This window comes from Chelon labrosus (assembly GCF_963514085.1).
Source record: "Chelon labrosus genome assembly, chromosome: 20".
Taxonomy (NCBI): domain Eukaryota; kingdom Metazoa; phylum Chordata; class Actinopteri; order Mugiliformes; family Mugilidae; genus Chelon; species Chelon labrosus.
In genome coordinates, this window is record NC_140353.1 from 15745368 (window position 1) to 15757263 (window position 11896).

The 11896-nt window shown below is 38.8% G+C and overlaps 2 protein-coding genes across 2 annotated transcripts; both read left to right on the forward strand.

The window, feature by feature from the left end:
- Positions 1-1858: 1858 nt before the first annotated feature.
- LOC311505125 (cytosolic 5'-nucleotidase 1A-like) lies at positions 1859-3834 on the forward strand (the record flags this gene model as incomplete). Its single annotated transcript, XM_084568531.1, has 5 exons — positions 1859-1912; positions 2440-2595; positions 2860-3046; positions 3163-3344; positions 3493-3834. 5 exons carry the CDS (start codon positions 1859-1861, stop codon positions 3808-3810), a joined length of 897 nt encoding a protein of 298 aa, XP_084424657.1. The 3' UTR covers positions 3811-3834.
- A 4417-nt stretch (positions 3835-8251) lies between these two features.
- Positions 8252-11214, forward strand: LOC311505934 (cytosolic 5'-nucleotidase 1A-like). Its single transcript, XM_084569761.1, has 5 exons — positions 8252-9499; positions 9765-9885; positions 10244-10363; positions 10479-10660; positions 10805-11214. Exons 1-5 carry the CDS (start codon positions 9446-9448, stop codon positions 11120-11122), a joined length of 795 nt encoding a protein of 264 aa, XP_084425887.1. The 5' UTR covers positions 8252-9445; the 3' UTR covers positions 11123-11214.
- The last annotated feature ends 682 nt before the right edge of the window (positions 11215-11896 follow it).

Consider the following 11896-nt stretch of genomic DNA (forward strand, 5'->3'; position numbering starts at 1 on the left):
TACTTTTTACTTAAGTACATTTCTGAGTCTGTACTTTCTTACTTTTAATTGAGTAAAGGAGCCGAATCAGTGCTTTTACTTTTACCAGAGTATTCTTTTACACAAGTATCCGTACTTTTACTTAAGTACAGAATGTGAATACTTTTGCCATCTCTGGAGCTAAATATCTTAAGAAGGACTAAAAATGACACCAAAGTTATATGGGTAAGTAAACAATCGTATTTTATGCCAGAAATAAGGTCTAGGTTGTAAAAAAAAAACAGTAGTTCCCCATTAAAGGTTGGGGCCAAAGTCTTCCTCCTGACAGCAGGGGGAGACAGACACCAACTTACATCAAAATGTGTCCATCCACTGATTTCAACATCTTCAACTTGACACAAACCAGTGAATCATTGAACTTTGTGGAATAAAAATACGCAGCATTGTATACTGGTAGGCAAAAAGATTAATTCAGTATTCTTCGGACAATGTCAAGTATTTTAATATTTTAAAAAGTACATTAAAACTAATATTTTCTATTTCTAGTCCATTAATCATGAAAACATGAATTAAACCTTTTTGAACTAGAATAATAAAATTAGATGTGTAGCTGAGATTCTTTGCTTTTGTGGTCTGCAGGAGGGAGGAAGTGAGTAAAAAATAAAAAGTCAGAAATCAGAAGTAAATCACAATATGTTTTATGGCACTGCTATGCAGAATGTATAAAATGACAATTTAATATTAGTATTATGTGGCCTCCACCTTTCACTCTTACTGATTTATGGTATTAAATGGTTGTTCCTCTCAGAGAAGAATAAGTGATAAATATCTTTTAGATGACCTGGTTTGGAAAGGAGTGCTGTTCTTTTAGTTACACATAAGTTGTAGTTGTAGTCAGAAATTATTCTTGTATTTCCTGACAAGTCAAGTCGCGTTGTTGTTCCACTGTGTTAAATGTATTTAAATGTAATTATGTATTGTGAGTGTGCGCTGTGCCATTCTTTATGATCTTCCTCTCCTCGTGACTCGTGTCTACAGTCCTTCATGCACACATCCAAAGATTATAATATAACCTCTTTAATGAAAGAGTGTTGGAGTATTTTGGAAAGTGTGCCATTTACACATTTGAGGAAATCTGAACAAGTTCTCTACTCTGATATATTTTCTAACGTTTACATTCTGAAGATAACTCTAGCTAAAGGCCTTTCTTGAAGGTTTTGTGAGTTTTGCTGATGTAAACTGGATGGGCTGAGGTTTAGTAATGGGATGGTCCTTGAATACTAGCATGGGGAGTGGAGCATAGTGACTGAGCACAGCATCAGTAATCCATCTGAGACTTGACTTGCTAGTCTCTATGTAATTTATGCTTGACAATCATTGGCTCATACATCAGGTGTCTGGATACCAACGTAGCAACATCCAGTCACAGTCAAACACATGTATCACACTAGAGTCCTATTACAGGTTTCACACTTGACCAACTAGAATAACACGTCGACATATGCTTAAGTCATACATTAATTACAGTAGTAGTAATCCAAGAGAACGATAAGTGAGTAGAAACAGAAAGGGGAGCAGGGGGAGAGTATAAGAGAAATCTGAAAAGATGAGCAACAAAAACAAGCAAAGTCTGAAGAGGTCCAGAGAAACAAATACCAGTATGGAAGAAAATATCATGAAAAAGGTAAAGAAAGTTTTGCTTTGTTTAATTATCATCATTTGATGCACTGATAAACTGTCAAGTAAAGAGTGGATGTGTAAAGGTGTTCTCAAATTATTCATCACAAATAAACTACATTAGAAAACTTGGGATTATTGTTAAAAGGTTTATTTATTTCTGATCTTGTAGCCCGAACCAGAGATTGCTGTCACCATCGCAATGACTACAGAAGTGTTCTCCAAGATGGAGCCACGGGGCCTTTCCTTCTTTAGGGTGAGAAAACATGAAGGAAAAAAGCTGAGCACATGAAGAGTTAAAAACATAGTACACACACACTAAGTAGTGAAGCCTACATTCATTCATTCATTCATCTTCTATACCCGTTTAGTCCTGTTAAGGGTCACGGGGGTCTGCTGGAGCCTATCCCAGCTGTCATCGGGCGAGAGGCAGGGGTACACCCTGGACAGGTCTCCAGTCTATCACAGGGCTAACACAGAGAGACAGACAACCATTCACACACACATGCACACCTACGCCCAATTTAGAATCACCAATTAACCTAATGAGCATGTCTTTGGATGGTGGGAGGAAGCCGGAGTACCCGGAGAGAACCTTCTTGCTGTGAGGCATCAGTGCTAACCACCTCACCACTGTGCCGCCCAGCGAAGCCTACAATACTCACTAAATACCAACAGAACAACTGATCTCTTTAAGGCTGTTTTGTGAACACACAAGCATTTTCTTTCTGATTGAGTTATTTAGATTTTTCTTTACTTTCTTAAATCTTGCTGTGCTCTCAGGCTCTGGAGGCAGTGAATGCTAAACTTAAAGAGCATTACCCTGACAGCGAGGAGCTCTTTAAGGTCATACTCATCCATGACAACGCAACAGAGGAACCCATGGATGTTATCAGAGAACAAGGTGAGTTACTGATGCACACAAACAGGTCTGATGACGTATACATACAGTACACACCTACACAAATACACAAAGCAGAACATTCAGACAGAGACAATCTGTGATCATCTGTTATTTAAAGTCTCAGCTCCTTTCTGTTGTTGTGCTGAGTTGTGGTTGCTTTTCATTAAAAATAGCTGCAGTGCTTGTGTGTCATTTCTAAACTAAATCCATCTGTGACTATAATTAATCAACAGTACTGTACAATAAACATGGGGCCTCTAACATGCATCTGTAAGTTAACAGTACTGTACCAGCTATAGGTCAGAAAATTTTTAGGAAATCGATTGTCCAGTGGCCTTGTCATTCATTCTTTTGCAGATCTGGAGGAACTCATCACTATCATGCCTGTGAACGAAAACAATCTTGTTGGTGAATTACAGAATAATAATACCCACCTGTACCTGTGTACTGAACCAGGGTGGAGGGCTCAAGAAGCAGCAAACAACGGTAAAAAAAGACAAAATGTCCGTTAGTCTACATGCTGTAACCAGTAGTGTAATCTGTGTAGTTGTGCATCACACCATAACTCCTTGTGTTAATGTGATTGACTGCCCCTGCATCAGGTATAGCAACTGGTATCGTGTCCATCCCAGAGAACATGAGGATGCCAGAGGATCAGCTGCGTTTCGCCTTTGATGGTGATGCTGTCCTCTTCTCTAACGAGTCAGAACGTATTTTCCAGAGTGATGGATTAGAAGGATACTTGAGGAACGAGAGGGAAAAAGTTGACGTTTCAATGGGATCGGTATGGACAGTAACAAATTCATATAAATACAATATTTGTTTGCACCTGCATGACATGATATTAATAGGTTACATTATATTTAATCATCCTATACTACAACCAGTGAGCTGCAGTATGTCATTGCTCCTCTTCTCCCTCCTCTCTTCAGGGACCGTTCAAAAGATTCTTGGAGGTGTTAGTGAGGCTGCAGAAGAAGTTGTATGATAAAGGCATGTACAAGAACTGCCCCATTCGCACATACCTGGTGACATCTCGTGACCCAGGCATTGCAGGGTGCAGAGCCTTAAACACTCTGCGCATGTGGGATGTTGAGATTGATGAGGCTGTATTTCTTGGGGGGACAAACAAAGGTCCCACCCTGGAGAGGATCCGCCCCCACATCTTCTTTGACGACCAGCTGCGTCATATTGAAGCTGCACTGGCGGTCGGCACAGTGGCATGCAAGGCGCTCTATCACTCAGAGTGACCAAAAGGAAATTCATTCTGTGAGTCAGCTCCTGAAATGTTATAGGGGATAGAAAAATGTAAACTAAAACACCATGTCACATCAATAAAAACATAATGAATGAATATATATATATATATACATATATATATGTCTGTTCATTTGTTGTTGTTTCTTAATGTGTTTTGTGGAGTCTATAAAATACATCTTACTGAATTAGTGGTTGGGGAGAATCAAGAGAGAAGAATAAAAGTCAAATCACAGAAGACAAGCAGCTCACCACCTAAACCAGAAATTTGATGGAGATCGACGAGGCTCTCTTTCTCTGAGGGGCACCTAAGGGCCCAATGGACTTTAATTTTGGCATCTAGCAGGAGGATGTTAAAACTGCTGGAAAATGAATTACATATTATTACATATAAAATCTATTGAGTTGAAAATGAAATAACACCCCAGTTGATGCAATATCATAGTATTACATTAATACAAAAAATCCTTTTACACTCACTCATGACATATGAAAATTGTATTGTAGTTTATCTATGAACAATTTATTTAAGCTGCAATAAATGGCTATATGAATTATTTTTATTTCTTTTGACTAAAAGTAATGTCTAAGATCTGCAAAATAATCTAGATCAAAATCCATTAATCATCCACTTATTAATGACTCACCAACACGTAGAACTGCCTTACTGACAAAACGTCCTTTTGAAAAGACAAAAAGCACCATTAAAACAAAGAAATCAAAATGAAAGTAGGTGATCGCAAGCGATCATAAAGGGGTCCATGCCATGGCGAAGTCATCCTGCTGAAGCATATGCGCGTGGGACGCGGTCTAAAAGGAGGCAAAGTGTCTGCGGAGGAATCCTTTGGCTGACAATTAAATGAGAGTCAGGCCAGTCGGAAGCAACAAAATTTGGTTGCTTTGTACACAGTCTTCCACAGATGCCATTGCCTCAGTCTGAGTAGGAGACAGGACTCCAATATTTACACGTCACTAGTAGCATCCCCTATAGACCGTATTGCACGAAACTTGGTGGGCTTGTAAGGAGTCATCCACAGATTATTGTTGTCAAATTTCAAGTAGTTGACTGTGGTGGTTTGTGAGATATAAACATGTAGTCGTTGAATTTCATGAAACTTGGCATGATTGTACGCAAGCATATTATAATGACGGTTGCTAAGTTTCATAAGGATTGGGTGAATATTAGGTGAATATATATTATATAATATTATAATAAGTTATAGGCCTTAAAGTCATATGAAATATTTGCATGTCACCTGTAGCGCCCCCTGTAGACGTAATGTCACGCAAATTGATGGGCGTCTAAACAATATGTTACAGATTGTGTATGCCAAATTTCATGAAGTTAGCTATTGCAGTTTTTGAGATATTGAAATCTTGCATTTGTAGCGCCCCCTGGAGACCAAAAGTTGGGGTGCTTGTACAGTATCATCTATCTATAAATCAAGAAGCGTCTGTGTGTCTGTCTGTCGTCTGTCTGTCTGTGGCACGCATATCTCGCGAACCGTTGGCCCGATTGATTTGAAACTGGGCAGGTGTCTCGCTACGGGCACGAAGATGTGCACTGCTAAGTTTGACGTTGTTTGGATAAGAAATGTAAAATATATCAGTAAAATAGGTTTTCTCCGCTCTAATATTTCCACTACTCCGGTTGCCATGGCATCAAAAACAGCCACTTTCAAAGATTCACCAAAAACGGAGAGGAAGAGGCGGAGCATGCGCACAAATCTTGAGCACTGTTTACAAATCGGCTTTAGAAGAAACCAAACTCAAGGAGAAATTATATTTTGCCCTGGTAACCCTAATAGGCTCAATATCTTCTCCAGCAGGAAAACTAGCATGTAGTCTGCCATCTATCTATAAATCAAGAAGCGTCTGTGTGTGTGTGTGTGTGTGTGTGTGTGTGTGTGTGTGTGTGTGTGTGTGGCACGCATATCTCGCGAACCGTTGGCCCGATTAATTTGAAACTGGGCAGGTGTCTCGCTACGGGCACGAAGATGTGCATTGCTAAGTTTGACGTTGTTTGGATAAGAAATGTAAAATATATCGGTAAAATAGGTTTTCTCCGCTCTAATATTTCCACTAATCCTCATACACAGCACCTGTAGGCTCCCACTATAGGAATACATACTTCCGACGGGCACTGCACTAGTATTATCAATGATATGAAGTTTGATTCAGTTTGAGTATATATTTTACAACAGATTAGCTTTTGAGTTATACTGTTGCACGGCATTAAATTAATTAGCCATTAACTTTATAATCAAAAACCCTTCTGAAGTTCTTTTCAGAACTTTTCATTTTCTTTGTCCATAAACGATACATGCCAAGTTTGGTGAGAATTGGATGAACAGGCTAGGAGGAGTTGATTTTGCATTGAGGTGCAATTTTTTTGAAAATGGCGTAAGAAAATGCCAGGTGAAAATGGGCGTAGCCAGGGCTATCTAAGGAATCAGAGGGAGAAAGAATTTTGTTTCTAGGGGATATGAGGCAAAACTTAAATTGACATATTATAGCACCACCTAGCTGTAGGCATGTGTATTGACACCTTGGCAAAGTGGAATGCTAGGACTTCTAAGTTACCAGGTTTGATGCCTTTCGCCCTTGCAGTTTGTCCTGGGCAGACACTTTAGCTACGCAAAATAAGTTTAATCATAATAATAATAATAAGACGAAGAAAAATCGCAACAAAATCAACAGGGATCCTGCAACTTCGTTTGCATGGACCCCTAAAAAAAAAAAAAAAAGATTGAAGAAATCTAAGAAAACATGTACAAATTCTAAACAATGTTTATTCAGTCACTAGGTCACCACCAACCAAATGAAAAATGTTTCTCATAATAAGTTGATTATATAAGTGGGGGATTGATTTGAATGTATTTGAATGATTTAAAGATTACAAATGAAGTGTATCAGAACATTTCAGTATGTTTCTTTATATTTATTTGATGCAGATTTTTTGTTGTTGGACAGTCATGTGTAAATTTAATTTGTGATGCGTGTTGCTAAAATGCCAAAAGTTCAGTGTATGTGATGTTACTGCCTGCCTGAGATTCTTTGCTTTTCTGGTCTTCAGGAAGGAGGAAGTGAGTAAAAAATAAAAAAAATAGTCAGAAATCAGAAATAAATCACAATATTACAGCACTGCTATTCAGAATGTATAAAATGACAATTTAATATCAGTATTATGTGGCCTCCACCTTTCACTCTACTTACCGATTTCAGGTATTAAATGGTTGTTCCTCTCAGAGAAGAATAAATGATAAATATCTTTGAGATGAGCTGGTTTGGAAAGGAGTGCTGTTCTTTCAGTTACATCATTGTTACACATAAGTTTCAGTTTGTCAGAAATGATTCATGTATTTCCTGACAAGTGAAGTCGTGTTGTTGTTCCACTGTGTTAAAAAAACAAACAAACAAACAAAAAAAACGGTGCATGCTGCAGTCGCTAAAGGAGTTGGAGTGGCCACAGGAAATGGTTTTTGAAACTTAACAACAAACAGACATGTCTTCCAGAAGACAAACTCTGACTAAAATTGGGGCAAGCAAGAAATTGTGGACTGTATTTCTGTTTCAGCAGTGAAGTAGAAAATGCTGTTTTTCGATAATAACACTTAAAAAATATATAAGTATTATTATTATCAGTGTTGGGCATAGTTACTTTGGAAAGTAGTTAGTTAGGTTACTACGTTACATCAATTAAAAGTAATCCGTTACGTTAGAGCGCTACCTATGAATAAAAGTAACGCGTTAGAGTACTCATGCGTTACCAAAAATTAAAAGCGGTCGCAGCGCCTCGCACATGCTGCAACTCAGCACACAGGTCCTGACAATGAATAACGTCATTCATCCAACCAAATTCACTCTGCAGGATAACAATAACAGGGTGATAAAGTGGTGCTTCTTGGATACAAGATGTTTTTTTAAATTGGAAGTGGAATTTTTTGCGGTCGACAGAAGCTTTTCACCAACGCAGTAGCATTTTACCGTTATGTTGTTCTTGTCCTTTTCGCTGGCGAATTGAAAATAATGTGCGTAGCCTACTTCCACGATTCAAAAGCTGTCCTCTCTGCCATCTTGCCGGCGGTTCGAAAACACTCACACACACACACACATACAGGTAATGTGGGTCAGCAGGGCACAGACGCATCATCACAGCGCTGCGCCTCCGCTGACACATCCGCAGGTGGCACAGTACTGTCTGACAAAAAGCAGGCTGCAGTCGCAATTTTTCGGTAACGGATTACTTTTTTAAAAAAATAACGAAGTTACTGATTACTTAACGCACGAAACTAACGCGTTACGTTACAAGTTACACGAAAAAAGTAATTAGAGTAGCCTACTCTAGTTACCCACAACACTGATTATTATGTGGGTTGCAGAGGAGTAAATAGATTCAATGATTTGAGACTAAAAATACAAAGCGAGACAGAGTAGTGTGTGTGAAAGGTTGGCAGGTAAAATGATTCTCCATCTTCTGAACAATATTTATTTGAGCACCAGATTACCAAAGAAACATCAATCAAATTTCAGTTTTATTTATAATAACTGTCCTTTATTAAATATAGATTTGTGCAGCTCTATCACTTTACTACTTTACAGCTGTTTTATGTCGTGTTTTTACATGGGTGATTGATTGATGTATTTTAAGATGGCAAATTAAGTGTATTAGACAACTGTAATATTATAAAATGAGCAACAATAACGTCTGTGTATTGTGAGCATGTGCTGTGCCATTCTGTATAATCTTCTCCTATGACTGGTGTCTACAGTCCTTCATGCACACATCCAAAGATTATAATATAACTTTAATGAAAGAGTGCTGGAGTATTTTAGAAAGTCTAAATCTAAACAAGTCCTCTACTCCTCCCCTTGCTCAGATATATTTTCTAACGTTCACATTCTGAAGGTAACTCTAGCTAAAGGACTTTCTTGAAGGTTTTGTGAGTTTTGCTGATGTAAACTGGATGGGTTGAGGTTCAGTATTGGGATGGTCCTTGAATACCAACATGGGGAGTGGAGCATCGTGTTGGAGCAGAGCATCAGTAATCCATCTGAGACTTGGCTGGCTAATCTCTATTTAATTGCATGCTTTACAATCACTGGCTCATACATCAGGTGTCTGGATACCAGTGTAGCAACATCCAATCACAATCATACACATGTGTCACACTAGAGTCCCACTACAGGTTTCACACTTGACCAACTAGAAAAACATGTCGACATATGCATGAGTCATACATTAATTACAGTACTAGTAATCCAAGAGAACGGTAAGCGAATGGAAACACAAAGGGGAGCAGGGGGAGAGTATAAAAGAGAAATCAAAGCAGACGCTTGGATTTGGAGCTGAAGAGATAAGCAACAAAAACAAGCAAAGTCTGAAGAGGTCCAGAGAAACAAATACAAGTATGGGAGAAAATGCGACGACAAAGGTAAATAAGGTTTTGCTTTGTTGAATTATCATCATTTGATGCACTGATGAACTGTCAAAGAGTGGATGTGTAAAGGTTTTCTCAAATTATCCATCACAAAAACAAACTGCATTAGAAAACTTGGGATTATTGTTAAAATGTTCATTCATTTCTGATCCTGTAGTTCGAACCAGAGATTGCAGTCACCATCGCAATGACTACAGAAGTGTTCTCCATGATGGTGCCACGGGGCCTTTCCTTCTTTAAGGTCAGAAACCATGAAGGAAAAAAGCTGAGCACATGAAGAGTTAAAAACATAGTACACACACACACAGCCCACACACACGCACACACAATAAGTAGTGATTATATTAAGTGTAGAGGATGAAGAAGACAGTGAAGCCTACAATACTCATTAAATACCAACAGAACAATTGATCCCTTTAAGACTGTTTTGCGAACACACAAGCATTTTCTTTCTGATTGAGTTATTTAGATTTTTCTTACTTTCTTAAATCTCGCTGTGCTCTCAGGCTCTGAAGGCAGTGAATGCTAAACTTAAAGAGCATTACCCTGACAGCGAGGAGCTCTTTAAGGTCATACTCATCCATGACAACTCAGCAGACGCAACCATGGATGTTATCAGAGAACAAGGTGAGTTACTGATGCACACAAACAGGTCTGACGACGTATACATACAGTACATACCTACACAAATACACAAAGCAGAACATTCACACAGAGACAATCTGTGATCATCTGTTATTTAAAGTCTCAGCTCCTTTCTGTTGTTGTGTTGAGTTGTGGTTGCTTTTCATTAAAAAATAGCTGCAGTGCTTGTGTGTCATTCCTGAACTAAATCCATCTGTGACTATAATTAATCAACAGTACTGTACAATAAACATGGGGCCTCTAACATGCATCTGTAAGTTACCAGTACTGTACCAGCTATAGGTCTGAACATATTTAGGAAATTGATTGTCCAATAGCCTTGTCATTCATTCTTTTGCAGATCTGGAGGAACTCATCACTATCGTGCCTGTGAACGAAAACAATCTTGTTGGTGAATTACAGACCAATAATACCCACCTGTACCTGTGTACTGAAAGGGCTCAAGAAGCAGCAAACAACGGTAAAAAAGACAAAATGTCCGTTAGTCTACATGCTGTAACCAGTAGTGTAATCTGTGTAGTTGTGCATCACACCATAACTCCCTGTGTTAATGTGATTGACAGTTGCTGCATCAGGTATAGCAACTGGTATCGTGTCCATCCCAGAGAACATGAGGATGCCAGAGGATCAGCTGCGTTTCGCCTTTGATGGTGATGCTGTCCTCTTCTCTAACGAGTCAGAACGTATTTTCCAGAGTGATGGATTAGAAGGATACTTGAGAAACGAGAGGGAAAATGTGGAAGTTCCAATGGGACCGGTATGGACAGTCACAAATTCATATAAATACAATATTTGTTTGCACCTGCATGACATGATATTAATAGGTTACATTATATTTAATCATCCTATACCACAAGCAGTGAGCTGCAGTCATTGCTCCTCTTCTCTTTCCTCTCTTCAGGGGCCGTTCAAAAGATTCTTGGAGGTGTTAGTGAGGCTGCAGAAGAAGTTGTATGATAAAGGCATGTACAAGAACTGCCCCATTCGCACATACCTGGTGACAGCTCGCGACCCAGGCATTGCAGGGTACAGAGCCTTAAACACTCTGCGCATGTGGGGTGTTGAGATGGGTGAGGCTGTATTTCTTGCGGGGACAAACAAAGGTCCCACCCTGGAGAGGATCAGGCCCCACATCTTCTTTGATGACCAGCTGCGCCATATTGAATCTGCACTGGCGGTCGGCACAGTGGCATGCAAGGCGCTCTATCACTCAGAGTGACCAAAAGGAAATTCATTCTGTGAGTCAGCTCCTGAAATGTTATAGTGGATAGAAGAATGGAAACTAGAACACCATGTCACATCAATAAAGACATAATGAATGAATATATATATGTCTGTTCATTTGTTGTTGTTTCTTAATGTGTTTTGTGGAGTCTATAAAATACATCTTACTGAATTAGTGGTTGGGGAGAATCATGAGAGAAGAATAAAAATCACATCACAGAAGGCAAGCAGCTCACCACCTAAACCAGAAATTTGATGGAGATTGACGAGGCTCTCTTTCTCTGAGGGGCACCTAAAGGCCCAATGGACCTTAATTTTGGCATCTAGCAGGAGGATGTTAAAAGTGCTGGAAAATGAATTAGATATTCAAAAGAATGATAAAATATTCTGAGTTGAAAATGAAATAACACCCCAGTTGATGTAATATCATGGTATTATATTAATACAAAAAATCCTTTTACACTCACTAATGACATATGAAAATGTTATTATATTTTATCTATGAACAATTTATTTAATCTGCAATAAATGGATATATGACAGTGCCTTTTCCTTCACTGAGGTCAGAAACCATGAAGGAAAAAGGCTAAGCACATGAAGAGTTAAAAACATATAGTACACACACACACACACACACACACACTAATGATTATATTAAGTGTAGAGGATGAAGAAGAAAGTGAAGCCTACAATACTCACAAAATTCCAACAGAACAATCGATCCCTTTAAGACTGTTTTGTGAACACACAAGCATTTTCTTTCTGATTG